The sequence below is a fragment of the Martes martes genome, assembly GCF_963455335.1.
Source record: "Martes martes genome assembly, chromosome: 12".
In the NCBI taxonomy this organism is placed as follows: Eukaryota; Metazoa; Chordata; class Mammalia; order Carnivora; family Mustelidae; genus Martes; species Martes martes.
This window is the reverse complement of record NC_137900.1, coordinates 85,323,661-85,350,708: the sequence shown is the minus strand read 5'-3', so window position 1 is coordinate 85,350,708 and position 27,048 is coordinate 85,323,661. Positions and strand designations below refer to the sequence as shown.

The window sequence follows — 27,048 nt, the reverse complement described above, 5'->3', positions numbered from 1 at the left end:
AATTTATAGCACCGTTCCAGCAAGTCTTGCCCAAACTCTAATTCTATTAATTAAACATCCTGTGGCAATCTGGTGTATCTTAAAGACTTAAAGTATGTTACAGTAGGAGACTAGAAAACATGAACAATTGAGGTCGAAGAAAATTAACCTTTCTTTAAAAAAAAAAAAATCAAGACATCGTTGTTCTGAGACTTCCCCCCCGCCAAACCCCCCAAGGACCTAGCCTCTTAAGCATGGGTCATGTTCTGTGCCTGAATCAGATCAGGAGTCCTGTGCTGTGAAATGTCTGTGTTAAGTATAGAAATGCTTCTTGTGGCCTCCAGTGGAAAAGCGGTGGCGCACACATGTCTTTGTGGAGACCCCCTTTTGCGTGGCTGTGGTGCTAGAAGAAGGTAGTGGCCCATGACATTGACAAATGTGAAGCTTTATTCCAGAGCCAGGTGCCTCTTTTCAGCTTACGTGGTTAAGAGATCTATGGACTCTACCATACCATACATCTTGTGGCAAGATATTTTAAATATATTATTTTCGTATTTTCCTAGGAGATAATGAAATTGATTTTTAATTTTAAGAATCTACTACTTAAATCTGGAGGAAGTTGCTGAGAGAGAAGGAAAACGAATGTTCTGAATTTTCTGTCAGAGGGACAATTCTTAGAGAAAAAGCTTGACATATGCCCATGACTCTGTTCTTACTGCCAATTGCCTGAGCAAATTGTTGCTTTTTTCTTTGGTAGTTCTCTGATCTGCAGATTTTTGTGTTGAAAGTTAGCTGTTTGGTGACACTGCACTTGGCGGTGAGGGTATGAATGTGAGAAGGTGTTTTGGAACATTAGCAATAATAGTATTGGATGGTGGATAAAGAAATAGATACATAAATATTAGACCGATGCACACTTTTCCAGTGTACGTTATTTTCCATATAAAGATATAGAACATTTCATAAAATGTTCCCAGACCATTTAAAACTCAAAGAAATGCAGCTGATGCAATGAAATACATAGAGTACTTGTAAAAACATACAGACACGCAAGTGGATTGCTGCCAGACAGAAAATTTAAAGGCGGTTTGCTTAACTGCAGGGTGCTAGGTTTTGTACATGTGCCATGCTGAAACTGTTAGTAAGGCGGGTGTTGTGTTGCTTGAGAAAAGCAGATTGTATTTGGACCTTTTAAACTCAGATGTTTCCAATGTCGATATTTTGGTGACATTATGGCATTGTGATCGACTCAAAGTGAAAAGAGAGGATTTCAACCCACTGTGCGAAATAGACATTTTAAGAAAACTCAAATTCTTTTCAGTTTTTTTGTTAGTTTTTACAAAATGGCTTTCATAGCTTTATAAACTATCAGATTGGATGTTTGAGCTAATTAAGTGGAACTTTGTAGATTGGAATTTGGTTTTTAAAAAAAATCACGCCCCCCCCCCTTTTTAAATATTGCTTTAGAGAGTGTTAAGAACCCATGAAGTTTGCTTTTGTAAACCTCAGGGCATTAAAGGAAATCACAAGCTTTATGCTTGGATCGTAGTAAATAATAATCCATGTATTATCTTGGAACACAATTCTGTAAAAATCTGGGAATCTCACTGTGGGCTGTCTTAGGACAGTTGAAGGAATTTGGTTGATGATGATTGTCGTGCCTGCCACTGATGCACTGTTTAGGATACCGTGATTTGTGTGCCTCCCATCTTGGCATTCCATTGTCTTTACCTTCAGTATATTAAAATAAGTAGATTTTTAAAAATCCATGTTTCCTTCTCTTCTTAAATTTTTGCTATATTGTATATATTCATAAAATACATGTTTATAATAAGTTAGTTATTAATATAGTTTCTTATTAACATAGACTAAAGGTCAAAAACTTTCCTTCTCCCACCTATAAACAAGAATCTTTTTTAAATTGAAGAATGTATCATACCTTTTTGTTTCTGACACTCATCCCCTCACAAAATGGTGATAAAAAAATTAGCCTTTGGTTTTATTCCGTCTTGGTTTCCATCAGTATTTGTGGTTCCTAAGAAGCACAAACTACTTCAAGAAGACATGATATTAAAGATTTATATCGAGTCATTTCTATACGAAGTTTTCTCGTTGAAGAGTAAGTGTTAACCACGTGACAGTTGGAAGAAAAACAATAAGCCTTATTTTGTGGCTTTCCCAACTTCTATTTTACTGTGTCCCTCAGTGGCTTACAAGTACATTTTTTTTTTTTTTCTGTCTTGGGACCAAATTTTAAATCCTAAAATACCAGTTTTTTCTGTAGCAGGGTGATTTACCTATGTTTTAGGAATTATAACTGCTACCCTCTTATTTAGGCTCCCCCTTATCCCCAGCCCAGCAGCAAGCACGGTTTTAGAGGTGTGTTTGGTTGTCCCTTTGCATCCTGCTCATTCTTCCCTCTAGACCTGGTGCTTTTCATGCCACGCCATTAGCGCCCTCTGGCCTCCTGTCTCAAGTGGGCCAACTCCTTGCATGATTTCAGCCCTTCTGGCCAGAGAGAAGCAACAGCTTCTTCCTCTGGCCCACTAGCAGCCCTGAACAGAGGGGATCACTCCAGCATTCTGCTGGTCATAGTCTAGACAGGTCCTTTGTCCCATTGAGTATTTGTAGATGAGGGTAAGGAAAGAAATTGATCCCCAGTTTTTGTTTTTTTTTTTTTTTTAAAGATTTTATCCATTTATTTGTCAGAGAGAGAGAGAGAGTGAGCACAGGCAGACAGAGTGGCAGAGGGAGAAGCAGGCTCCCTGCGGAGCAAGGAGCCCGATCTGGACTCCATCCCAGGATGCTGGGACCATGACCTGAGCTGAAGGCAGCCGCTCAACCAACTGAGCCACCCAGGCGTCCCTGATCCCCAGTTTTTAAGTCGACCAGAAGATACCCCAAGAGTGGAAATGGTCTATAGATAGTTTCCCCTCTTTTGCACCACCTGTTTTTGGAAGCTTTGCATTTTTGGTATGCCCTTTTGAATACTCCTGTTTTTGTTATTAGCCTTGGGTTTTGAAAAATAACATCCACTGACTTTAATGACTTGAAAACTGGTATTTCTAGGATTTAAATGTAGTATGTGAATAGGCCCTTAGTTTTTTCCCTTTTTGATTCTCCACTGCAGCAAGATTAACTGCATTTTTGTTTAGTGATTTGGAGGGTTTTAACTTTTATGTGGATTCACTCTCACAGAGAAGTAAATTCATATTTTAAAAGATAGCTAAGAAAACTGAGTGGTATATTTTGTGATCAGTGTGTGAGGGGACCCTCAAATACTGTGTTTTTCCATAAACCTTTTGCATTGATATGTGATTTCTCAAATACATATTGTTCTTACCATTCCCCATAATGTGTCTCTGAGGAACCAAATGTCTTTCTCTTATTAGTAAAGATTGAATGTTTTCCTAATCAATAGCAAATGGAGTGCTAATAGCATTTAATTAGTACACTTCTGTATTGACTTAGAGACGATGGTATTGGATTATCTTGCAATTATGATGGAAAAATCAAGTGACCCCTTTAGTAATTCTGTTTTAAACAGATGGTCATAAAAGGTATTTTCACCTATGTATTTTTATAGTTGCTGTGCAAGTCTAATTATGTTAGGTAGAACATAATATCTCATGATATTTTGTACTGACAACCCAAAAGTGTATTGTTTGGTTCTGTTTTTGAAGAGAACTTCATCTGGTTTTATCTGTATTTTCAGGAGTTCATAAGTATTTTGGTAAGGATACATTTTATTTTTAAAAGCAAAGAGTTTTGTATTTGTTCCTTGAAAGAATTCTTCTCTCACTCCCCCACCACCCTGCCAGCAGGTGCACATGTGCGCGCGCGCGCGCGCGCGCGCGCGCGCACACACACACACACACACACACAATCTGAAACTGGTGTTTAAGGTGGTTTGTCAAGCCCTCATCTGTAACTATGAAAAGGAGGCTTCTGATTAGAGAAAAAGAGTCAAGCCAGGTTTAGGACTCATTTTCTCTGGAAAAATACATTGAGGGCAATTTGCAGCCTGCAAGATTTTTGCATTAGGTAATAGTCTAAAGTTAACAGTAGCATCAGGTCTTCAAAATTTTTCTTTTTTATATTTCTGGAGGAGGGTAATGGGAGTGCCTTGCCGAGTCCTTCCTTGTGCTCATCAACATAGCAGCCCCAGCTGCCCCCCTTGGATCCCCTGCCAGGGCTGCTATCATCTTCTGATCAAATATTAATGTGTGATCCTCTGCTTGCTCACTAATCCAAAGCCAATTAATATTATCTGTCAATTATTTACAGATCCTGAGGTGCAGAGGCAATTCCCGGAGGACTACAGTGACCAGGTTCGGAATGCGTAATTAATTTTTTACATGACAAAATTTATTTCAGAGTTGTTCAACATATTATTACTGTTCTTTTTACTGAAAGAGATAAATGAATTTTTAGAGGGAAGAGAAATAGCAATTAGGAACCCAAGACAAAAAATAAAAACAAATGGAGATCGGATTGAAAATACTATGCTAGGTTTGGGGTGTTACCTTCAGGGAAAAAATGCACAGAAAGTAAGGAAGAAAATCTATCACAAATTTTACTTTTTACTTTGAGGTGTGCTGTAGTCTGCAGTTCATTAGGAAATCCTTTTTTGGATTGCCTGTGAACTTTTTTTTTTTTTTTCAAATGCCATTTAAGCAGTCAAGAACCAGTGTAACAAAAAAGGGAGGAGGAGGAGGAGGGAAGTTTATAACATTTCCTGGAATTTGAAATAGATTATGAAATTATGTGTAATGGTAGTATACCAAGGAGAAGCTCCACATTGAGGAATGGTCTTCTGGGTGAGGTTCTAATGATGGTAGAGAAAGTTGAGATTGGCCAGTTGGCCCTGCCATCTTGAATTTCCTGTATCTTCCAAGCATGGAATGGAATGGAAGGAACTATTTTAATCACAAAAATAGTGCTGAAGTTCTGGTGCTGCTCTACTCTCAAAAATTAGATCCAGGTTATGCATTCTCGATTCCAGTGTTTGTCTTAAGAAATATTAGAGATGTTTTATAGCTTTTTGGGGGGCATCTTGCGTTTTTAGTTCAAATAGGCAATTTGCTATGCTTTTTTAAAAAAACTGTTTCAAGATAGAAGCATCCTTGATTACACTGAATAAAACAACTTTATAAAATCGTCCATTGAATTTTGTCTGTTAAAAAAATGTCCTTGAATGGAGTAGAAATATGCAATACAATAGTAGTTACACCTTTGCAATGTGGCCTGTTGTATGAGGGCAAGGTGTCTGAGACATCTTTATGAATCCTGGGGACATAATGTGACCAGGAATATAACTGGATAATCAGTATAATGAGATGCTTTGTAATGAGGTTTTATTGTACAAGAACCCAAGAGAACTGGTATGGCTTGCTTTGTGTGTGATCTCAAGACTTTTAAATGAGATTTAAAAAAATACTAATCTTCTCTAACCCTTGCTTCATCTTCCAACAGGAGAGTTAAATTTTTATCTTGCCCTGAATTGCTATGTGATTGAGCCCATTGGATTTAAACTACACAATCCAGAGATTATAGGACCTCTTTATTAATAATTTTTTTCTCATTACACAGTGTCTAGAGGGTAGAAAATTTTAAAGTGTTGTTTTGAGTAGACTTGAGGCCAATAGCTCTTAAGAAAATCATTATCCTAAAGTTTTGTGGCTAGGTAAATAAACTTTGTGGTCCCAGGTTCTGAATTACCCAACAAGAAAAAATTTTGTAGGACAAAACTGAAAACTATGGTTGAAAATAACATGGTTAACATCTGGATCTAGTCCTTTAAATGTAGTTTCTTATTATATCTGAAGCTTTTTGATCTTTTCTTTTTGGGGGGGGTATAAATCACATGGGTAATAGCCACATGGGTAATATGTTTATGACAAAATATTTAGGAAATATAGATAGAAATATATTTTTAAAAGAATGCAAAGAAAGAAAAAATACAAGTCATCTGTAATTTTACTACTCAAAGATAACTACTATGACAACTTCGTGGTTTTTTTTTCGTGTTTATGTGAATACGTTTGTGTTTGGGGTGGAATATATGTGTATATATTTGGGTACTATACATCCATACGTATATATATTGCATGCACGTACAGAGAGAGAAATACAGGCTATTATCCATTCTTTTGTTGTATATAGAACCCTGTTCACAGATTAAATGTTATGTTATGAACTTAGTTCTCTTTACTTGGGTTAATGGATGATATTACAACTATTTCATATATTGAAGTTGGAGTAATTTAAAATTACAGTAAAAATCCAAAAAATATGGAGCACTGGGTGTGGTGCATAAACAAAGAATTTTGGAACACTGAAAAAATTTAAAAAAAAAAGAATCTAAAAAACGATAGCCTTCAGCTATCTTAAAGGGCTCACAGGATAGTTAACTTGTTTCCTTTGTTTAGATCGGGGACACAGTTTTAAAATGAGGATGATACTCATGGGCTAGATGTAAACTTATGAGAGTTTTATTCAATATCTCTTCCAACCTGGCAAAGGTAGTTTCCCTTCTTTATCACAGGTAGCTCAAGAATGATGGATGAATGAAAGGTCTACTCTGTTTTTTGAGAAGTTACCTCCAAATTCCCAGAAATTGATTTGACACTTGATCTGTTGGTAAAGGGAATGGGACTTGCATATTTTTTGTTTACCTTTTTACCATTTGGGTTCTGATCTTAGGTTTTTTTTTTTTTTTTTCTTCTCAGCATTTGTTGGGTTAAACCAAATTATCTTTCCCCTCAGTTGTACTATTTTAAGGAATTCTTAGAGATATTTCTATTACCTACAAACTGTAAATGTTGAATGTGCACTTAACCTAGACAACATTTCTAGTATTAAAACATTTATGATGTAATCCATAAGGAATATTTGAACTAATTCACCATAAAGTATAGTGCTTGTTACTACACACACACACACACACGCGCGCGCGCACGCACACACACACACTCCCCCCTCTGGTTTTCCTCCTCGTTCGCCTAAACTACCAGTGGTTGTTTCTACATATAGTGTGTTTCCCATGTACCAGCACACTTGATCAGAGACACTTGCTGCTGCTAGATGTTTTATTCTGTGTGTTCTTTGTACCTTACAGTAAAAGAATCTGTCACAAATTATTGTGGCTCACTGCTTTAGAAACTGAGAAAAAAGGGAGGTTAGATTGACATCTGTGACTGAATAATGATGACCAGCCTTTTGGCTCTCCTTGAGCCACAAAGCTAGCACTGCCTTTAGAGTGGAAAAAGAAGTAAGAAGAAAGGGGAGGGATAAAAGAGAGTTACAAATCTGTGGTCCCGGAGATGTATTACTGTTGGACCAGTTGTCTGCGTGGTATGATAATCCATTTTGATCTTCTCTGTCTTAATTGTCTGCTAAAGACAAATGGGCAGTAAAAGTTCATCAGTTTCATCTTTTTTGCTTCTCGTTTAGAAGCAGAATAAATGATCCATCACTACAGAAGTAGCCTTTCTTTCTGACACGGAAGTAATGCAGACCCAACACGTTTTATTAAAATGTTTTCCCCTCATTATTTCGCTCCTCTCAGCTCTGATAGATCTTACTGTTTCATAAAAAATGTAATCTGAAATGTAAATAAGGGTCTTGATTCAGAAGGAAGAAGTAATGAGCAGCCTGAGCCACATCTTAGGACTCTTGATTGTAATTACTGACAAAGTGATTTCTCTGTGCCCCATTTTTTTTTTTCTTCCTTAAGTTGTCTGTGACACCCCCGGACTGCAATGAGATCTATGGTTTAAAACCATTAAATCACTGTAGCACTCAATATTTCATTTAAAATCTGGTAAGCCTGCTATCTTTAAACCTGTAAGTATAGGCTTTGTTAATTTCTGAAAGACCTGCGATGCCTGTGTTTTTTTTGAAAATAGAGAAACCAAAAAGGCAAAAGCAAGGGCTTTTCAGAGTTCACATTATTTATTCATCACCTTTTGTTTAATGCTTAGTTAGTTTAAATACTAAAACATCAACATTCATAGGGTTCTGACTTGAATCCTGCATTTAAAAAAATCTTTTAGCAATTTACATAAGAAATTTTAAAAATGGTGTGTCCTCTAAGCATAATATGAAGTAGTCTAAATTTTTTGGGGGGGTGGTGGTGAAGATTCAGTATTATAGATACGATTTGTGAGTTACTTTGGTTTTGGTAGCTTAAGCCAGATTCTTTTCAGTCTCTCACTACACGTTTAGAGAATGAAGTTCTTGATAAAGCCTGTATGATAGAAAAATTTTGCTAAAAAACAGAATCATAATGAGTTTTGTTTTTTTTTTTAATTTCTAGAAATGGTTCTCAAAGATATCAGCATGTCAGTCTAGCATTAAAAATAAAATACAAAACATGAATATCTTTTTCTGCTGGAAATAGCCTGTGGTTAATTAAGTAGATTTATAATTATTCTGTTTACTGTGTTCATTCATAATTATGGAAATAATTGGTAAAACTTTACTCATTGTGATTAGTGCAATTTTAATGAATACTAATTGAATTAAGGGAGAAAAGGATAGTTAAATTAACATGTTAGCAAATTATGGTCACCATTCTCATCAAACTCTCATCTTTGGTTTCAAAATATTATATGATTTTTCAGATTAAAAAGAGCCTTTAGTAATTATAATATGTACTGTGGGCTAATGTGGAGTAAAGCTATGGTAGCTTATCAGAGAGAAGATTTCCATAAATATCCTTGTAATATGTCAAGTATAATAGGCATTACATATACCATTTTAAAACATATTAGTTATAAGACGATTACCTCTTGTACTAAAACATGTAGAATTAATAATTTGTTCTCACAATTGCACTTTTTATAGCCTGTTTGTTCCAAGAGTGGTGCTTAGGGGTGAGTGTACTAGAAGTTGCTTCTCCGGTATGCTTATGCATATTTTGGTGAAATATAACTAGTGTCTTAGAGCTTTTTGAATAGAGGTCTGAGCACACTTACTTACTCTATATATATAGTTCGCTGTTTAGAGTTGCAGGTAATTTTTCTTTCCACTGGCACTGAAACAGAGGTTATAATGAAACCAACAATCTTTATGCATTTATAGAAACTATAAAAATTTTATGGAAATCTTTATATAGAAACTAACAGTGTTGCTTGTACAAGCTCTATAAGCAATGTAGAAACATGGTACATTGGGAAAAATAAAAAGGTACCCTTTCTTTTATGGTTTTATATGGTCTATGTGATTTTAAAATTTCACTATAGGCAGTTAAGCAAATTATAAAAACATGCATCACCTATATACTAAAAAGGAACAAAAATATGTTGCATAACTTAGGCTAATTGTGATGGAAATTGGCATTTGTGAGTTGCGTGTAATTGCTTAAATATGGAGTTTTCATCTGTTCATACTTCAGGTATGCTCTAAAGAAAACATTTCTTAGGCTCACAATTATTCATAGTTTAACCTATGTAAATGGATTGGAAGATTCTGGTTAGAAAGACAACGGAGATAATATTTAATCAAGACTTGCTGCTTGTGTGCTGGTGATTGCCTCGTTCTTTTGGTGAGCTCCTGTGTTTGAAAACTTTCATGTTATTTTCTTCTAAATCTCGATAAGCCAGAGACTAAACATTTCTATTCAAAACTTGTTTGTGCCCCGATTCATTGAAAGAAATAAATTTTCTGTTATTGTGAAAGGATGTCTCATACTGACATTGTATAATGTGACATACACTTGTAATAGTCACAGAAAATTTAAAAGAAATGATAAAATCTGATTTTTCTCATTGTCATTAGGCAGAAAACCATAAGCAGCCGTGTACCTGGTTTGTATAAACTGTGACATTGATTCCAGAAATATTCTGCTAGTCTTTCTTCAGAGACTTGTCGAAACTGTAGGATCTTCAAGTTGGAATTGAGACTTTGGGTTTGTGGTCCTTTGGGCCTTGCATTCATCAAGCTCACGAAGAATGGAATCAGACCTGGGTGTATCCCATTTCCCTTAGAAATTTTGAGCTTTCTTTTTTTTTCCACATTCTTCTCCAAAGTGTGGGTGCTGTCATGCTTCCAGTCTGCTCATACAAACTGCTCAGATTTGATCCGCTTTAAATGTGAGGTCAAGTTTGGTTCTGGAAACTTTTTATGACACCATATACATGGAACAGAATTTATTGATTCATTGAAATCTCATTGAGAGGTTTTACTTACAGAAGCATCAAGTGGATCATACTTTTGAAATGGCTCTACAACCTAACCTTAAAAAGACTAACTTATAAGTGTCTGCATTTTCTGATCTTTTCTTCTTCCCCTCAGTGTGTGTTTTTGGTGGCAGAAACTGGGAGAGTAGATTTGATTTTATGCATTAATTGAATGAGAGACTGTTAAGTGTAGTGTCTGCAGAATGTGAGCCAGGCACCATACTAGGTAAAGAGAAGGAGAGAAGAAGTAGATTCTACTCTTCCCTGAAGGACATTACTGTCTCGTAGGCTCTAAGGGTAATGCACGTTCAGGTCATTTTGTTGGTTTGTCGCACAGTGGCATGACCAGAATTGGGGGTGTCTCCAAAAACTAACGGTAGTGATGCCACCATGTAATCACATTCCTACAATTTCTTGTCCTTTATGTTATGAAGCCATAGAAGATAATAGAGTTAACAAGAGTGGTATGGAGAAACCCAAGTGGGAAAGTCTTGAAGCTGCCCTTAAAGAAGATCATCTTTTAGGTTTGTTTTGGAAGTACTTTTCCTGGGAGTCACTGTTGATTTTTGGATTTTTCTACCTCTTGCTCAGAAAGGTCAGTTTCCATAGTTCTTAGCAACTTGGCAGTCTGGGATTGTAGATAGAAATGTAATTTTCTCATCCACAGATATAAACTCTCAATCTCTTCAGACCCTAGGAGCTGATTGTTTAGCATAACAGCAACAAAGCGCCCTGCAGAAGCAGCTTTCTTCAGGAAGTGCACCAGTACCCACAAATGCCATGAGATGTAGCCATTTTGATGGACCACAGTACAAATTTCGAAAAGATTCATTGATAGAATGCAGATGTACAAATGCATCCCAGATTAAACATCTGCTTCCTTGTATGTGTTTAAAAGTATCCTGTTCTTGATGATTGGCTTGGTTTTAATGTTGTTGTTGTTTTTTCAAGTATAGGTTCATGGATGGTTAAACAGTAATCCTAAAAAATCTGTCCCGTGTTGCTTCTTATTTTTCCTTGTGTTGTTGCAAGTCAGATTTATCACCTTGGACAAATGTCAAAGTTGATGCTTTTTAAAGTGTTTGCTGAAGAAACCACCTTGTAGATAAAGGCTGCTACTCTACCGTATCAATATCATGAGCTTCCCCCAACTTCCATTTCCAGAAAAGGGTGAATTTAAGAATGGGATGGGATTGGACGGGCTTCTTAATGAAAACTGTATTTCAAAACCTTAAACATTTAACTAAACCCAATTGAAAAATTGATACATTTTCTGACTTAAGGCTTTTCTTTCAAGTTGAAGATTTCTTTCCAATTTGGTCACTCCCCAGCTGTTACAGTTATATAGAAGGAACTCATTAAAAAGACAAATTCTTTTTGAGCTATTCTTTCTGAAAGCACGCCAAGCTATGCAGCTACGTTGTACTACTACTTACTTGAATCTAACGCCAGGAAATGGTAATTATGCAATTCTTACTTACACATTCTTATTAGAAGTGTTCTCCTGGTCTTATTCTGGCTTCAAAAAAAATCCACTAGATTTTAGATTTCAGACATCTGTGAATGCTATTGGATGGTCTTGTTTCTTTTGAGTTACTCAATGGTTATAACTAGGTGGATGGGGGCTGTTTCTGAGCACTGTAGTCTGAGCCTTAACTTTAGTCTCATCTAACCAGTGTCAGTTGATCGGGCAAGTCTTGTTCATTATCTTTCCCAAGTTGCTCCCCAGTCTGCTATTTCCCTCTGCATTCAACTCTTAGTTTCTCTCCTGTGGACTCTTCCTAATGGCCTACAGCCCAGTGCCCTTTTAATCACTTTCCTCTGTAAGACGGCCAGAGATAACTTTCTAAAACGTATTTCGAATCCCACCATTTCTCTTTAGTCAGAACTCTTGCTTGTCCCCTGGTGCCTTCAAGATTGACTCCAAATTTCTTAAAACTTGGATTTCAGGCCGTTTGCAGTCTGACCTGACTCAACTTGCAGCCTAGTTTCCTATTCCTTCTCACTCTATAAGCAGTCCGAGAACACCTCACCATTTCCCAGTGTGCTTTGCTTTCTCCCACCTTTGTTCTTACCCAAGCTGTTTTTATGGTTGAGATCCTTCCTCAAGATCCCTCCAGCTCCCCAGGTATACTTCTGTTCAGCATTAACTGCTCTGCTCATATCACTTCCTTTGTGAAACTGGCGGTGGTGGAGTTAGTCACTCTGTCTCAGCACTTGGAGAGCACTTGGAACATTGACTCCTTACACTGTATTATTTGTCTATCAGTCTGAACTCTTCAAGTACAGGAATGACTATAATCTGTGTTAGAGGCTCTTCTCAGCAGCGAGGATAAATTATGGGCCAGTGAATAATTGTGAATATGAAGTACGTCATACACAGACATAATTGTTAAAGAGTTCAGATTCCAGAAAGCAGAGTACAGAGGCATGAATGACAGTGGTGATGAAGAACATGGACTTCGGAGCCAGACTGCTTGGGTTTGAATCCCAGCTCTGTCATTTACCGGACTTACCTCTTCGGGATTTCATTTCCACATCTGTAAGCTAGAGATAATCATAGTAAAGACCTCCTAGGGTCTTTGTGGGGGTTAAGTGATGTGAAGTGTGTAAGAGTGCTCAGAATCATTCATGGCATCTAATAACCAGTAGTTATGTGGTGGCTCCCCTGTCTAGGGACAGATTTAAGGCAGCAGGGTAATCCGGTTTGGGTGCTTTTGTTTTGTTGGGTATTAGGGTTATATGTGATAACCTTTGCCTCCAGAATATGGCAGAGCCTAAGAATTCTGGAAAACCTTTCTTTTCTGAGCCCGTGCTGTTCCAGAGCAAAATTTAGAGAAGTTGCAAGAGGAAGAGAGAGTACTTTGTCAAGTAAAGATGAAGAGATATAATCAGAAACAGTTCTTGAATATGTTCGAAAATGTACTGAAAATATGGAAACTCTTTAAATGGTGATGAAGGGGTTTCAAATAGCTAATTATTTTTAATTTATTTCAGTTGTGAAATCTGCATATTGAGACTTTGCGTGTTCAAAACCTTAGAAATTTAGTAATGTGCCCCACTGTCCTTGTAAATTAGCCCTTTTGGTCGCATATAGTGCTTTGTACTATTGTGTTAGCTTTTGTTTTTTTCAAGACACGCAGTAGAGTCGAGAGTCCTGTGGCTACTGTAATTGCAAACTGTGTAACTTTGGTCAGTTTCAGATTTCAAATGTGAATTAGGATGAAACCCATACCGTGGACTAGTCAGTACTGTGTGTACATGGGTATATAGCAGGTCGGGGTTGGTGGGTAGAAAATGAAAAGGTATTTATAAAAGAATTAAGATGATCTTTTAAAGAATGTTGAGCTTAACAAAGCTCATGTACTTATATACTAGTCTTGTGAAATATGTGATATAATATTTTTTTCATGTTGCTTTTATTCCTGGAATATTTTTATCCAGTAGTTTGTCTAGTAAATACTCATCTCTCAAAAGTCAGGTCACATGTCACCACCTCTGAGGGGTCTTTCACAACCCCCCGGTAAAACTCTCCGTACCTTCCTTTTTCCATGACCATTCTGTCAGAAAACTGAAAACACTTTATTGCATGTTATTGTTTATATATCCTCTCCCTCCCCCCAAGCAGGAGGTCAGGGTTTCTTGCTTGCTTCATGTCCATATCTCTAGTACCTGGTACTATGCACGGATATTAGTAGTCCAAATATTTGATATGTAATAATAAAAGATTATTAGAATAGCTTTCGCACTGTGATTTCTGAGCTCAGAATTTGAACGAGGTAGGACAAACGAAGACATACATTTTATTAAATCCTATCTTACCTACCAGAGGCTTTTAAGATTCTTACATTTGAATGTATTTCAAACATGATGCCTCTTCAGTAACATCTGATTTTAGAAGTGTAAACTGTAAATTGTTGAGAACATTATTTTTAACAGAGAACTCTTCCAACCTTCCAGATACTTATCATTTCCAGAGATCTAAACTGCTAGTAAATTGAGAAGTATTTCTGAATTTCTAAAATATATCTGTTATAATAAACAGATTTAATGGCAGTTAAAATCTTTGCATTATTCATGTCTCACTTATTTCTTAACAATTATCATCCCTCCCTACAAATTTTAAGTGCTTTTCTTTCTTCTCCTCCTCCTCCTCTTCCTCTTTTTTCTTTTTCCTTTTCTTCTTTTTTGGTATGTTTGGCCTAAAGAAAAATAGTAGAAGGTAGGTATCCCTACGTTGTAGGAGATCTGGCTTTGGAAAGGCCCTTTGGGCAAAGGCTTTACTTTTTCAGCCTCATTTTTTTTTTCCATCTGTAAAACAAGAAGTAATACTAATTTTGTAGAACTGGCAGGAGATGTGGGCGTGATGTATACACAATACCCGGATCAGCCTAGTTCGATAGATGTTTTCTGATGTAGCATGAGGAAAATGAAGCAAAGGGAAGATTTTGCTGTTTCCATGTAGTTCATGATGTGTCTGGTATTGCATTAAGTACTAGAATGTAGGTAAGTCTTTAATGTGGATAAAGAGCCTGGGGTCAAGTGATAAAACCTTTTTAACATCACTCCCCAGTTTTCTATCACAAGGCAGATAGAACAGCTCTTTGTTCTTTCAGGACCTTACAGACACGCTATGGTTTTCCAAGAGTCTGAGGACCATAGCAGCCAATCTAGAACACTTTGAAGAGTGAAACGGGCACCATGATTGTACAAACTGAGCAAACCAGGATGTCCTGGGCAAGCCGGCACATGAGGCTCCTCTAACCGAAGACCATGTGATAACACAAGCCTTACAGTCCACTGCTGTAGTTGGAGAGTGAGGTGGGAGAGAGGCGTTAGCTTCATTTCAGCATGGAGGGCTACTACCGCACAGTTGGAGCTGTCTGAGTGTTTGTAACTGTGGAGACAGAATCCTAATCCAGCAGGAACCGAGAATGAGACTCTGATTTGTAGTCAACAAAGCAGCAAGCTGAGGACTGTGGAAAGAACTTAAGCTCCAGGGATAGATGAACTTGAATTTGATTTGAATGTTAGCTTTTCCATTCACTGTCTACTTCCAGTTAGGCAAGTTACTTCACTGTTCTACCTGATTAATTTTACTCCACTTTTAAGGTTCAGTTCACGCATAAGAGGTTGATAATCTTTATGATACATAAGATTACTGGCAGGATCGTTGAGCATATGTAAAACTTCTAGCATAGAGCATGACCCGTATTAGCTTCCTTCTGCTTGTCACTTTACCCCCTCCAGAGAGCAGATGACCATTGGTATATGAGCAACATAATGAAGGCTGAATCAGAACAAGTTATGTAGGTCAATTAGATACCTTAAATTTTGTACATAATTCTTATATTTATTAAACATAAATAGTAAATTTTTGACAGAAATGGCTTATACCACATTTATACAAACGTTAATAGTTTCTTCCATTACTTTTGTTTCTTATATCAGGAATAAATATTGGGGTACCTGGCTGGCTCAGTTGCAGACCATGTGACTCTTGGTTGTGAGTTCAAGCCCCACACAGCACATGGGGCCTACTTAAAAGAAAAAAAGAATAAATATTGTTTCTCTGATAAATTCAGTTCTCCTTTGGCCCGTTTGGCCTCACTGTTTCCTACGGAGATTAAACAATACAACCTATAGACTCTTAGCACGGTGCTTGGCAATAGTAAATGCTCAGTTAATGCTCTTATTTTTGCGTCTAAATCTCCAGATTGTCATCCAGCCATCTTTCAGCACCACCTTTCACAAGGTGTTTCCTCTGTGCTGGGTACCCCACTAGACACTGACAGTGGATATATAATCCCCACCATTCTTAACTCAGTCAAGTGGGAAATATATTCCATCGATTTTTCACTTTTTAACATCTCTGAAATTGGGATGCATCTTACAGTTGATGGCATATCATTCAAAGCTTTTTTTCCCCCAGTAGTACTGAAAAATAATAGTCTTATAACCAGTGGCTTCTGAAATGCAATGATAGATAACACGTTACTGCAGTAAAAAGTCCTACTTTCTTCGTATACAGGAAAATGGACTTTGGGATCTCAGACGGAACACCAGATTATCAAGAGCATGTTCTGAAGAGAAATTTAAGCTGATCCTGTTCAAATTTGTTACACTTCCTTTGTTGTTCTCTTCATCCATAATCCCTTTCCATGCTGCTGGGTTATTATTAAGGCTCCTGTGTGAGGTTCCCCTTCCTTCCCCGAGGAACCGGAGGCCTGACCGGCACCCAGGTGTGTGTCTTTACTCTCCCGTGGAAATGTAGGGTCCTGAGATGATGGTCAGTTGAATGCTAGGAATGACGGCTGCAGGACTGGCGTGGGAGCTCAGGTGAAGAGCTTGCTGAGGATAGCCTTTGAACCCCTTGCAATCTGGAAGACTTGGGGGTTATGGCAAAGTCAGAAAGTGATGTGCAAAGTGATGTAAAGGACTCAAACCCTGCTAGTGACTTCAGTGCGCTAGAATAAAGTCCAGGCTCCGTAACATGCCCTATAACGCCCATCATGATTTGGCCCCTGACACCCTATGCAACCTGATCTTATTTATTTATTTATTTTTTAAGATTTAAAATTTTTTTAAAAATTTATTTAAAATTTTAAAAATTTATTTGACAGAGTGAGCAAGAGAGCCCAAGTGGAGGGTGGGCAGCAGAGGGAGAGGGAGAAGCAGGCTCCCTGCTGAGTAGGGAGCCCGAAGCCAGATTCATCCTAGGACCCCGGGATCATGACCTGAGCCGAAGGCGGATACTTAACCAACCGAGCCACTCAGGCATCCCCCAACCTCTTCCTCTTGCCCTGCTCTGTTTCAGCATGCCAGGCTGATTTTAGTTCTTTGAGTGTGTCAGGGGTTCTTGTTCAGTGGCTTTCGTTCATGCTCTTTTTTTGGCCTTTCTCTCCCTATTCCTCTAACAGTCTTTGACTGGTGAACCCTTACTCATTCCCAAAGTCTCAGCTCAAGGTGCCACTTCCTGAGATCTTTCGTGACCCTTCCATCTAATTTCACCCCCCATCATTCTGTCAGAAGACCCTCTTCTTTCAAAGCTCCCTTCACAGTCGAATTCTACATTCATGTATTTGTTTGCAAAGAGTCTGTCTTTCTAACTAGATCAGAAGCTCCATGCAGACAGGGCCCTTAGCACATTGGTTCTAAGATATTATCTTAAATATACACATTTCCTTTTCTAAGATGACTGAAATACGCTTCATTCCAGGGTCTCCTTTCTGTCTACCTTCTTGTTTATTAACTTTTGGAAAGTTTTTAAGGAATCAGAAGCTTTTCTTCACAGAATTATTTTAAAATTCAACAACCAATTGGCCAGTACTTGAATCTAAGTCCCTCAAACGGATCGTCTCTCCCACTGCCCCCACCCCCAAACAAGTAATAGTGGTTGTCTGAGCTCCTTTCTTGTTTTGATGGGGTGAAAGAGCTTAGTGAGCCTGAGTGTTCCAGGAACCTAGATGATGCATCTGGATTTTCAACATGCTGAGCTTAAAGTACTTAACGGGACATGAGAAAAAAGAACAGAGCCGGGTGTTAGACATAATCTAGAGCGAAGATTTGAATTTAAGACCTTTACATAATGATAATTAAAGTGTAAATAGACTATTAACAGAGGAGAATGCTGAGTGAGAAGAAGGAAGAGAAAATCCTGGGAAACACTTCAGGGGAAGAGGTTGAAAGAAGGGCCAGAAATTCAGTAGTGAGAAGGCTCTTCCATGTTCTACGTCGAACAGAACATTGGGTGTGTAGCGTGTGGTGTTTGTGGGAGCGGTGAGTAAAGCTTTCTTCTCTTTTAATACTTTTTATGACATTATGGACAAAATAACTATTGAAGAGCTGTCCGTGATCCAAAGAGCGTCAATCAATTTATCTGTTAAGAAAACCCCTGAACGTCACCTGTGATAGCAGTGAGCTGTTAAGAAAGAATCGTTTCTCTGAAGAGTTTGTGTCACAAAACCATTGTGAATTTTGAGTGGTGGAAATAGGTTTGATTTGTAATTCTTTGTTTCTGTTTTTTCTTGTTGTTGTTGTTGTATTTTAAATAATTTTCCAAAAAGAGAACATGTTTGTATGCAGTAGACAATCAGCCATTTAGCGATAACCAAGTGTGAACTGTTGAATCACCCTAGAGCCAATATGATTGGCCTGGTCATTTCACCTTTCAGAAATTTCAGAATTTGAGTGTTGATGAGTTTGGGTTCTGTTGTATGATGAGGCTCCTTGACAGTCTTGATCAGGGGCTGGCAAACTAGAGTCAGCTGGCCAAGTACTGCCTAGTGGAGGTTTATGTGTGACCTTTGAGCGAAGGTGGTTTTATCTTTATGGAGAGTTATTTAAAAACAAACAAACAAAATAGAAGAATCTGTGACTGAGTCCATCAGTGCCCTGCAAAGCCTCAAATATTTACCGTCTGGCCCTTTAGAGAAGAAGTTTGCTGACTCCTTCTTTAGTTTGTAAGTTGTAACTGAAATGAACCACAAATTCCATAGGAAAACTTCAAATTGATGACTGCCGTTCCAGAATGTCTTGCACGTCATTAAGTTTTTCTTTTAAATAGTGGCTTTGCTGTTCAATTATGAGAACATATTTTTGTTGGTGAATCAGTCAACTCTTGATTGATTGATGTCTGCCTTGTGCGACTTGATGGTGTGGTCAGAGGGTAGAGGGCTCTCAGGGCTGATGGTGTCTCATTGAATAGTTCTGGAAAGTGTTGACATCTATTCTGATACTATTGTTGTGTGTATAGTTTATCCCAGCTTCGGGTAAACATTGGGATGCACATGTTAGAGCATGGTGTGTAAAGTAAAATAAAAGATACATGTGGAATTGAATTATTTTCTTTGTTTACACTTTGCCGGCCCTCTGAAGAGACACTTTCTAGTTGCAAAAGAGTGAAATCCTTGAGTATTAGATTTCGGAAAACTATTTAAATTGTATAATTTTAAAAATTTCACTGCTGTTTCGTAGCACCTGCCTTTTGTCTTTCTAATGAGATGTCATTGATCTGTTCTGAGTATAAATTTCCTCAGTGCTTGAGTCTTCCCAATAGCATTTTATTAGAATCTGCAACTTGTGGGGAAATAAAAGTTGATTTGAAGCAGTTCTGTAATTGGAGGTGACTGTTCAGTGGGGCCCTGTCTAATCAATTGCTGAATAATTCTCTCTCAAAAGCGGATTTGATTTTTACAGTTTGATCTTCATAGTGTGTTCCCAGTGTTTGTTGATGGTGTCTGACATCTCCTGCCACTGGATAAATAAAGCCTATTATTTCTTTTTCAACATTTTAAGCGATTACTCTCATACAAGAGCTGAGAAGCAGAAGGTTAGCTATATTATCAAACTATGATCCTGTCTCTCCGAAGAAGCTGGGAACCTTGATTAATATGCCTTGTTAACTGATGATTTCAGTTCCATACTGGTAGTGCTAGAATAATTTGTATAAACCAAGCAGTACAGATTCCTTATTTTAGCACTAAGACTTACAAAGGCTTCTTTTAGCAGCCTTTAATTTTGTACTTATGTATGTGACATAGCCTGTGGCTGTGATAGCTACTGTGAATCTCCAGTTGTTTGGGGATGAAAGGAGGAGGCAGCTGGAAACTCGGTAGCTACATCTAGCTGTCTACCTAGAGAAGGCCTTGATTTCAAGTTTATCTAAACAAGCTCGACTAATCCCAACTATCTAGGGGGATCCACTGTCAAAACAAGCAGCGTGGCCCTGAGGCAAACACAGCTATACAGAAATGAAGGCTGGGGCTTCCAATACTCCGATGACTGCATACTGGAGGCTTTTTTTCCCCCCTGAAAGAGGGTAAGAGAGGTAGAATTTGCATAATGCCTTTTCATTGGAAACTTTTGGAAAGCTGACAGACCTCCAGCTTATAGATCTGTAGCCACAATACAGAGTCTATAGGAGAATCCTTGAATGACCTAACCATATTGAAAGAAAATATAAAAGCGTCCAAGTATAGCCAAGTGAGAGAGGGAAAGAGGCTGATGCATTGTCTAACATCTGCTGTACTTCTCGTTAGTTTTGTTCTTTGCTATTCTGTGTGGACTTTGGAGAAGCCTAAGACAGCCTAACATGAATCCTATAATCTTCCTTCTGAATATTTATGGAGCGCGCCAGCTTCTAAGCTGTCCTTCGCGTTTTCCTACTTCCCCCTCATTTTCATGCTCTCAAATGAGGCCAACATTTCAAAAGCTAAATAAATGTTTGTGAATGTTTATAAAAGATTTGCATAAATTTGTCCTTGTCTGACAAAGATCACTTTTTTCTTATGCCAGTTCTGAAAAAAAATTTTTTAAGGTTTTGGTGCTTGTCTTGACAACAAAGTCCTGCATCCCAGAACAATGATTGCTGATTAAGTGGGTATGCAGTTGTGACTGAATAGGCTTTCAAGATACTGGGTAAAAAGGCCTATCATCTGAAGGCTGAATTATAGAATTTAGAAAATGTTATCAGAAGTACACATTTAAATCTATTTTTTGGTACCATATCATTAGGTAAGACAAAGAGTTCTTACGAGTTAAAAGTATCACCACCCACGGTTTTAAAAATTCTTCTGTATAAATTTTAATAATTAGAATGTTTCAGTAACTCAGAATATCACTTTTCTTTCCTGTGGTTGAACATATTTAAAAATAGTTTTTCGACCTGTAGGCACTCTTTGGAACCTGGAAGTCTACCAGTCATACGTGTTAATATGGTTACTGGGGTGGTGATCAGAGGAAATAAACCAGGCACTCGTTCAAGACCTCTGAATGCACAATCATACCTTGAGAAAATCTAAACTACATGAAATACGAGTTAGGGCTTAATTATAGGACACACACACACACACACACACACACACACACAGCCCAGACACTTGTGCCACCGATGTGTTTGCTGAATTCATTTGTCTTTTAAAATTAGAATGGATTTTGTGGGGGTGGCAGGGGATGCTGTGGGTAGAGGTGCTAATTCAGTTCAGAGATACTCAAAGATTGGCAGGAGAGAGAGGTAACAGCCAGTTCTGTTAGTCCTTTGGTTGTATTGGTTTAGAGGCTTAAGTTGTCATTAAGGCACAAACTAGAGCCACTTCTCTGACACAGTTTTTATCACATCTGCTAGGCTTGTGTCCCAAGAGGAGACGTGGAGAGCAGTGAATTCAGCATGGGCCCATTATCGACTGCTTTTTCGTGTGTTGTAAAAGGAGTGAGACCTCAGGGAGGCTTGGAGCCTCCTCCCGTGTAATGTCCAAGTCAGATTTGAAGGACTGGTGGCAGGAAAGCTTTGGCCTTTGGGTGTGAATTCTAAGAAATAGAGGCACAATTAAGTTTAAAAAATTCAAGGACTTTGAGCTTGATAATGAAAGATTTTTTTTTTCTAGACTAATGTGAGCAGAAAAGTTGCCCATCTGTGCACATTTTTGTGTGCATTTAAAATATTTAAAAGCTGACAGCTTTTAATATGCTTACAAAATACGATTTCTATCAGTGCTCTTTTTTTTTTTTTTTTTAAGTAGTATCTTCCTGAGGGCAAGTTGCTTCTTCAGTGAAATCATGTTTGCACTTTTACTTTTGGGACCCTGTTCCTTCGGTATGTGCTGACTTGTGTTTCCCCCTCCCCCATTTCCCCCATCTTTCTTCCTTTTAAATATATTGATAATATCAATGTTCAGATAACAGGGCTTAAAATCTTTAAGGAAATGAACAAGGCAAAATATCTTACAGTAATAATATTAAGTCCAAGGAATTTGGTTACTGACGCCACCAAATGCTAATCGTAAGAGATTCCAACCAAATCATTTGTTCATTTTGTAAGTATGTGAAACAAATGTCAAGAAGTTTACCGATCTTGAAAGTGTAGCTCTCTCATTTTCACCTCTTTGCTATAAGCTTTCAAGTTAATCAAATGAAATCTCAGAATAAGGATGCGATAATACTGTAATTTGGGAATGACTTAGTTTTAAGTAATTTTTTGAAGATATGGAGAGATACAAAAGGGAAAAAGTGATTTTGTTAAAATTTTTTCTGTAAGATCCAGTATTTTTACGTTAGACTTCCAAGGTCATGAAGATCTATACTTAAAAATAGTGAAACTACTGAAGAGGTGGTTCTTCAGCTGTTGTTAAGCATTCCACCGACATACTTAATTTAGATATAAAATTTATATGATACATGTTATAGAATATGAAGAATTTCTGTACTTTTTTGTAATTTTATCTTTGAATTACATTGACTGTGTATATTAGGCATTATACAAATTAACATAATGATAACATATACATGACTCAAAATTAACTAACATTTGTAAGGAAAAAAAAAAAAAGGTAAACTGGGAGTAAATATTGAAATATACCAAAGAAAGGAAACAGACTCTGTAGCATTTGAGCAGCATTGTTAGAAATTTGACCCAGCTTTTATGTTTAGGTGTTGAAAGGCCTTTCTGTAAAACTCCCTTATTCAAAGATTTTTCTTTTTTAAAAAAAATTTGGCTATAATTCTGTTATGGATCTTGGATGTAATCTGACATTTATAGAGATAGAGAAAAGGTTGTGTTTCCCATTTTCATATTTAGAAATTTCTGATCAACATTCTTGAACTTGGTGCTAATTAAGCTTCTAAAAACTTACCATTCTGTTTTACCCTTCTTAATCACAAGCATTAAAACCTCTGGTAGCTTTCCCTTGGAGTCCCTGGTTTTAAGTTGGAATGGCTTAGAGTAGAAATTTTGTTAGCTTTTCGTGTGTTTGGATTTTGTGTGTGTCCTGTTTTTAACTTTCAGCTTGAGTTTTAAGATCATCAATCAAAGGCTTTTCTTTCAAGTCAGTGGCACTGATCTCAATGGCAGGACTTAGACGGTCAGCATTTCCCTCATGCTATTAAAAAAAATTTGAGCATTGAAATAGAATATTTTAGGAATTTGTGCTCCCCTGATCTTTTCATCACACATTTACATTTTGAAATGAACAAATAAATTAGATATAAAAAACTCAGGAAATGTTCTCCCACTGTTTTCCCGTCTCTCCCTCCTTCACTCTTTTTGGACAAGGGTAAATTATCTACTGCTGTCCTAGCTTTCAGCAAGCTGCAAAGTGGCTGATTATAGCTCTGTGTGTTTTAAAATACATTCATTTACTCAGGCTGTCTCTTTCCTTTATTTAAATGTTTTCCTGCAAACATTTTCTTTTTCCCTTTGAACTGTTGAAAATGTGTCTCATCTCCCCACATTCTGTAACCCCAGTGGATATTATAATCAGCCTGCGCTTTTGTCTTTCAGATGGCATTTATTTGTGGGGTGTATATGTCACTGTCTGACTGTTGGTTGTTTTCATCTGCTGAATACAACTAATTTTCGTTTATGGGTCTCAGTGAAGCAATGGAAACAAAGTATGGACCTCCAAACTGTTGGTTGTAGGATCTTGTACACCTCCCTACCCACACCCCAAATTTAGAGCAAATTGGTTTAGCCTTATTAATAATCTGTTAACTGCATCAAATTGAGTCTTCCCAGTTTTGCTCCCAAATAGGATTCTATGATGGATAATATTGTAAATGTAAAACTTTACTAGGTTTTTAAGAGAACGCCACAGTTTCAGCAGAACAAAATCCGCTTCCTCCAGATTGGAGCAAGTCCCCTTAAAGGGCCTTCCGTCCAGAGGAGAATTCACATTGGATGAAATGAATCCAAAGGAGACTGAAATGCATCTTGAGTTCATTTCTGAGTTTCATTTGCAAGTGAATCCAGTGTTAGTTGTGTGGATTTCATGTTTGCTTCAAACTCTGAGGCTTGGTGTCTATCTCCTTGTGGACTGAGCTTTGTAGATGTTGTTGCTTTTCTACTGCACTGTGCAATCTGCTGTTTGATATATGCATGACTGAAAGGTTTGTGCAACGGTCTGTCCTCCACGAGGCTCCCCACCCCCCCGCCTAGCTCTTATTACTTCCCACATGAAGTATCGTTGATTTTGTTAGGAAGAAAAGCCCTTTTAGAAATTGCCTATTTCATAAATTGTCTAGTGACACTAGGGGTTGAATGCTGAATTCTTGTCTCATTTATTTTGAAAACTTTGCTACTGAACTCACCTTAATCAATGAGCTCAGTGTTGTCTCCAATAAGTTATGTGTTGGATATATTGATTGGGAAGGATTTTAGAAAACCCGTCTGGGGTTTATAATGTCAGCAGTGTTTTGATTATGAAAAGAGTTGGAACCTGGGGACATGGAACCAGGTGGCGAATGTCCTAAAGCCAGTGGTGACATGGTGGACTGGTTCCCTCCTGGGAACTAGTTCATGCCCTGCACTTTAACTGTGGTGACCGGCTACTATAGATTCACTTTTTTGCTCATTAAAATGTTAAAAAATCAAACTGTACATAAAAAGATTTGTGAAAATATAAACTTGGGAATTGATCTGGGGAGCTGGCACGATTTCCCCCACCCCCTGCCTTAGCAATGAGGTCATTTACATTTCATCAGCCGTACTGCATCTTGAAGATCTGATTTATGTGGTGGTAGTTGCGGTTGTACTGAGACTGGTTGTCTGAAAGAGCTTGTGTAGGCAAGAGGAAAAGGGGAGAAAACAGGAACATTACCATTTTCAAAGAAAGTTCCCCAACCAAAGACATAGATCCTGGAGAGGAAAAAAGGGGTTGCTAACTACTTAGTGACTTTTTCCAATAAAGTTAATGTTGAAAAGACACTCTTCCATAAATATAATGCTCAAATTATATTTAAATTAGGGTTTTGGAGTCCCCTCTCTTGGGGAGTGGTACTTTTCATCTTCAGGTAATTGTATTTTTCTCTGGAATAGAGGATAAGGTAGTTAAGTGTGTGTGTGTGTGTGTGTGTGTGTGTGTGTAGGCAAAAATCAGTAGTAAGAAAATTGGTTTGTTTCAGCAGTTTTTATTTAGAAGAAACACTGCTTGTTTTTCCCTGTCTTCTGCTTATCAAACTAAGAAGATTTTTCAGTTCTGATTGAGATAATGTGTGAATATGCCTAACACAGAGTAGATGTTCATTTCTGTTTTCTCCTCTGACAGCACACCACTGGCTTGTTTGACTTAAATTGGAATATCAAGCTCTTGTAATATCACAAACATGAAGAAACATATTGTAAGGCACAAACATGTGCCTACATTTGCCTATATTCCCTTCCCTCCTCCCCTCCTCCTGCCCCATTGCTTAATTAGACTTATCACTGCTTTCTTGGGTAAAAGGAAAGCTCTTGGGAGGTGGGCTATACCCAGCCTACACTGGGTATTTTGATATTTGTTCTAATATTATCTGACAGACAAGTTCACGGTTGGTTATTACTCTCGACATTAGAAAGTGGTAAGTAGTTTCTATATTGTAGTGAGTAATAAGTTGGGCATATTAGATTCCTTTGACTCTGCTGTAGAGCACAATGCTTCCTCGGAGCCATGGGGGTCCTTTCTTTCAAAAATCTTGAGGCCTTTTGGCAGCTCCACTCCAGCATACAGTAGAGAAACACTTCTGCACCTGTCACTTCTGAGGGTAAAGGATAACTGTCTTTGTAGCTGATGTTGGCAGTGAGTGAGCACTGGGTACTGAGTGTTAAAGGATGCTCAGTACATACACTGAAGTCAGGAGATGCTTTGTGGCATCTGAAACCTGATGTGAAAGGAAATTTGTAAGGAATTTTTTTTTGTGCATGTAAATCATAAGAGTTGAGCGTATGTGGGTTAGAGTATGTTTTAGACTGCAGACATTGAAATGATTTCTATGACCTTTTCCCCAATATTTGCCTGACACTAACATTATTGCTCTGAGACATGGCTCATTTTTCTGATTCTTGATGAGCTTTTGCAATTTACTTAAACATAATTAGTTTTAAAACAACATGTACGGACTTCTGGATGCCACATGATGGAATTAACTGGTGTAGCAATAATGCCTCAAAGAATGTACTGAAGTATTGTTACCCACTCGTTTTCATTTTTTAGTTTCCTCTGCCTTTACTCTTTCATGACATGCCTTAACAGTGCTGTGATATACATAGTACCAGTCCAAGATGATATTAAAAAATAGGATATGCTCAATTGAATTACGTAGGCGGAACATGCTCTGGCAGAGCAAGTCAATGTGCTTTCTGCTTCATTGAGTGGGTTATTAGATTGATGTGGTTTATTTCTTGAATGATAGAACTGGTTTTAAAAATAAATGAAGCGAGAAGCATCAATTCAGTTAGCATTGATAATTCATTATTATTGGTTAGAAAAGTGCTACATTTGTAAACTGATCTATAATTTATCACTTGGATTAGGATTTGCAATGGGCAGGTTTGTTTTAATTTGAACCAGCTTCTCAATGACTGAACAATGTGTTCTTCATTTTGTCTTGAAGTTGGGATTTTAAATAGTTAAAAAGCAAATCAAATGCATGAAAGGAATACTTTTTTAAAATTTATAACGTTGGTCTGTGAACTTATGATAAGCACCAACTGTGGGCTGTCCAAGTCTGCTGTTAAATTAAGTCAAGCTAGAGAAAATTTTATGAAGGAAGTAATAATTAATTACTTGTATATGTGTTTAGTTATGTGTATATAAGCCGTATACGTGGAAATGTGTCTCTTGGGAAGAGACACATGCACGCACGTGCGCGTGCACACTCACGCACATACTGTGTATTGTGTCTCTTATTGTGCTGTTCTTAATGCAAGACGCTTCCCTTTTATGAATAAGAAATGTTGCTCTGCTTTTTGCTTCCTTTTTGAGCACTTCCCCTGAATGATGCATTTGGTCTTATTACCTACATATTTGTAGAAAGATATTTAATTGCTTTGGATTTTCACAGATTATAAGCAGGTAAGTGTGCCCACTTACAATGACATTTACTGAAAATAGTGCATACTTAAAATTATTATCGT

General features: G+C 37.6%; 1 protein-coding gene across 1 annotated transcript in view; it reads left to right on the top strand.

Moving 5' to 3' along the window:
* DENND1A (DENN domain containing 1A) overlaps nt 1–27,048 on the top strand; it is a 494,905-nt gene that overhangs the window by 119,751 nt on the left and 348,106 nt on the right. The window contains exon 3 of the mRNA XM_080819425.1: nt 4,267–4,310. Coding sequence (XP_080675551.1) covers nt 4,267–4,310 — 44 coding nt within the window. The remainder of the gene's footprint in view (nt 1–4,266; nt 4,311–27,048) is intronic.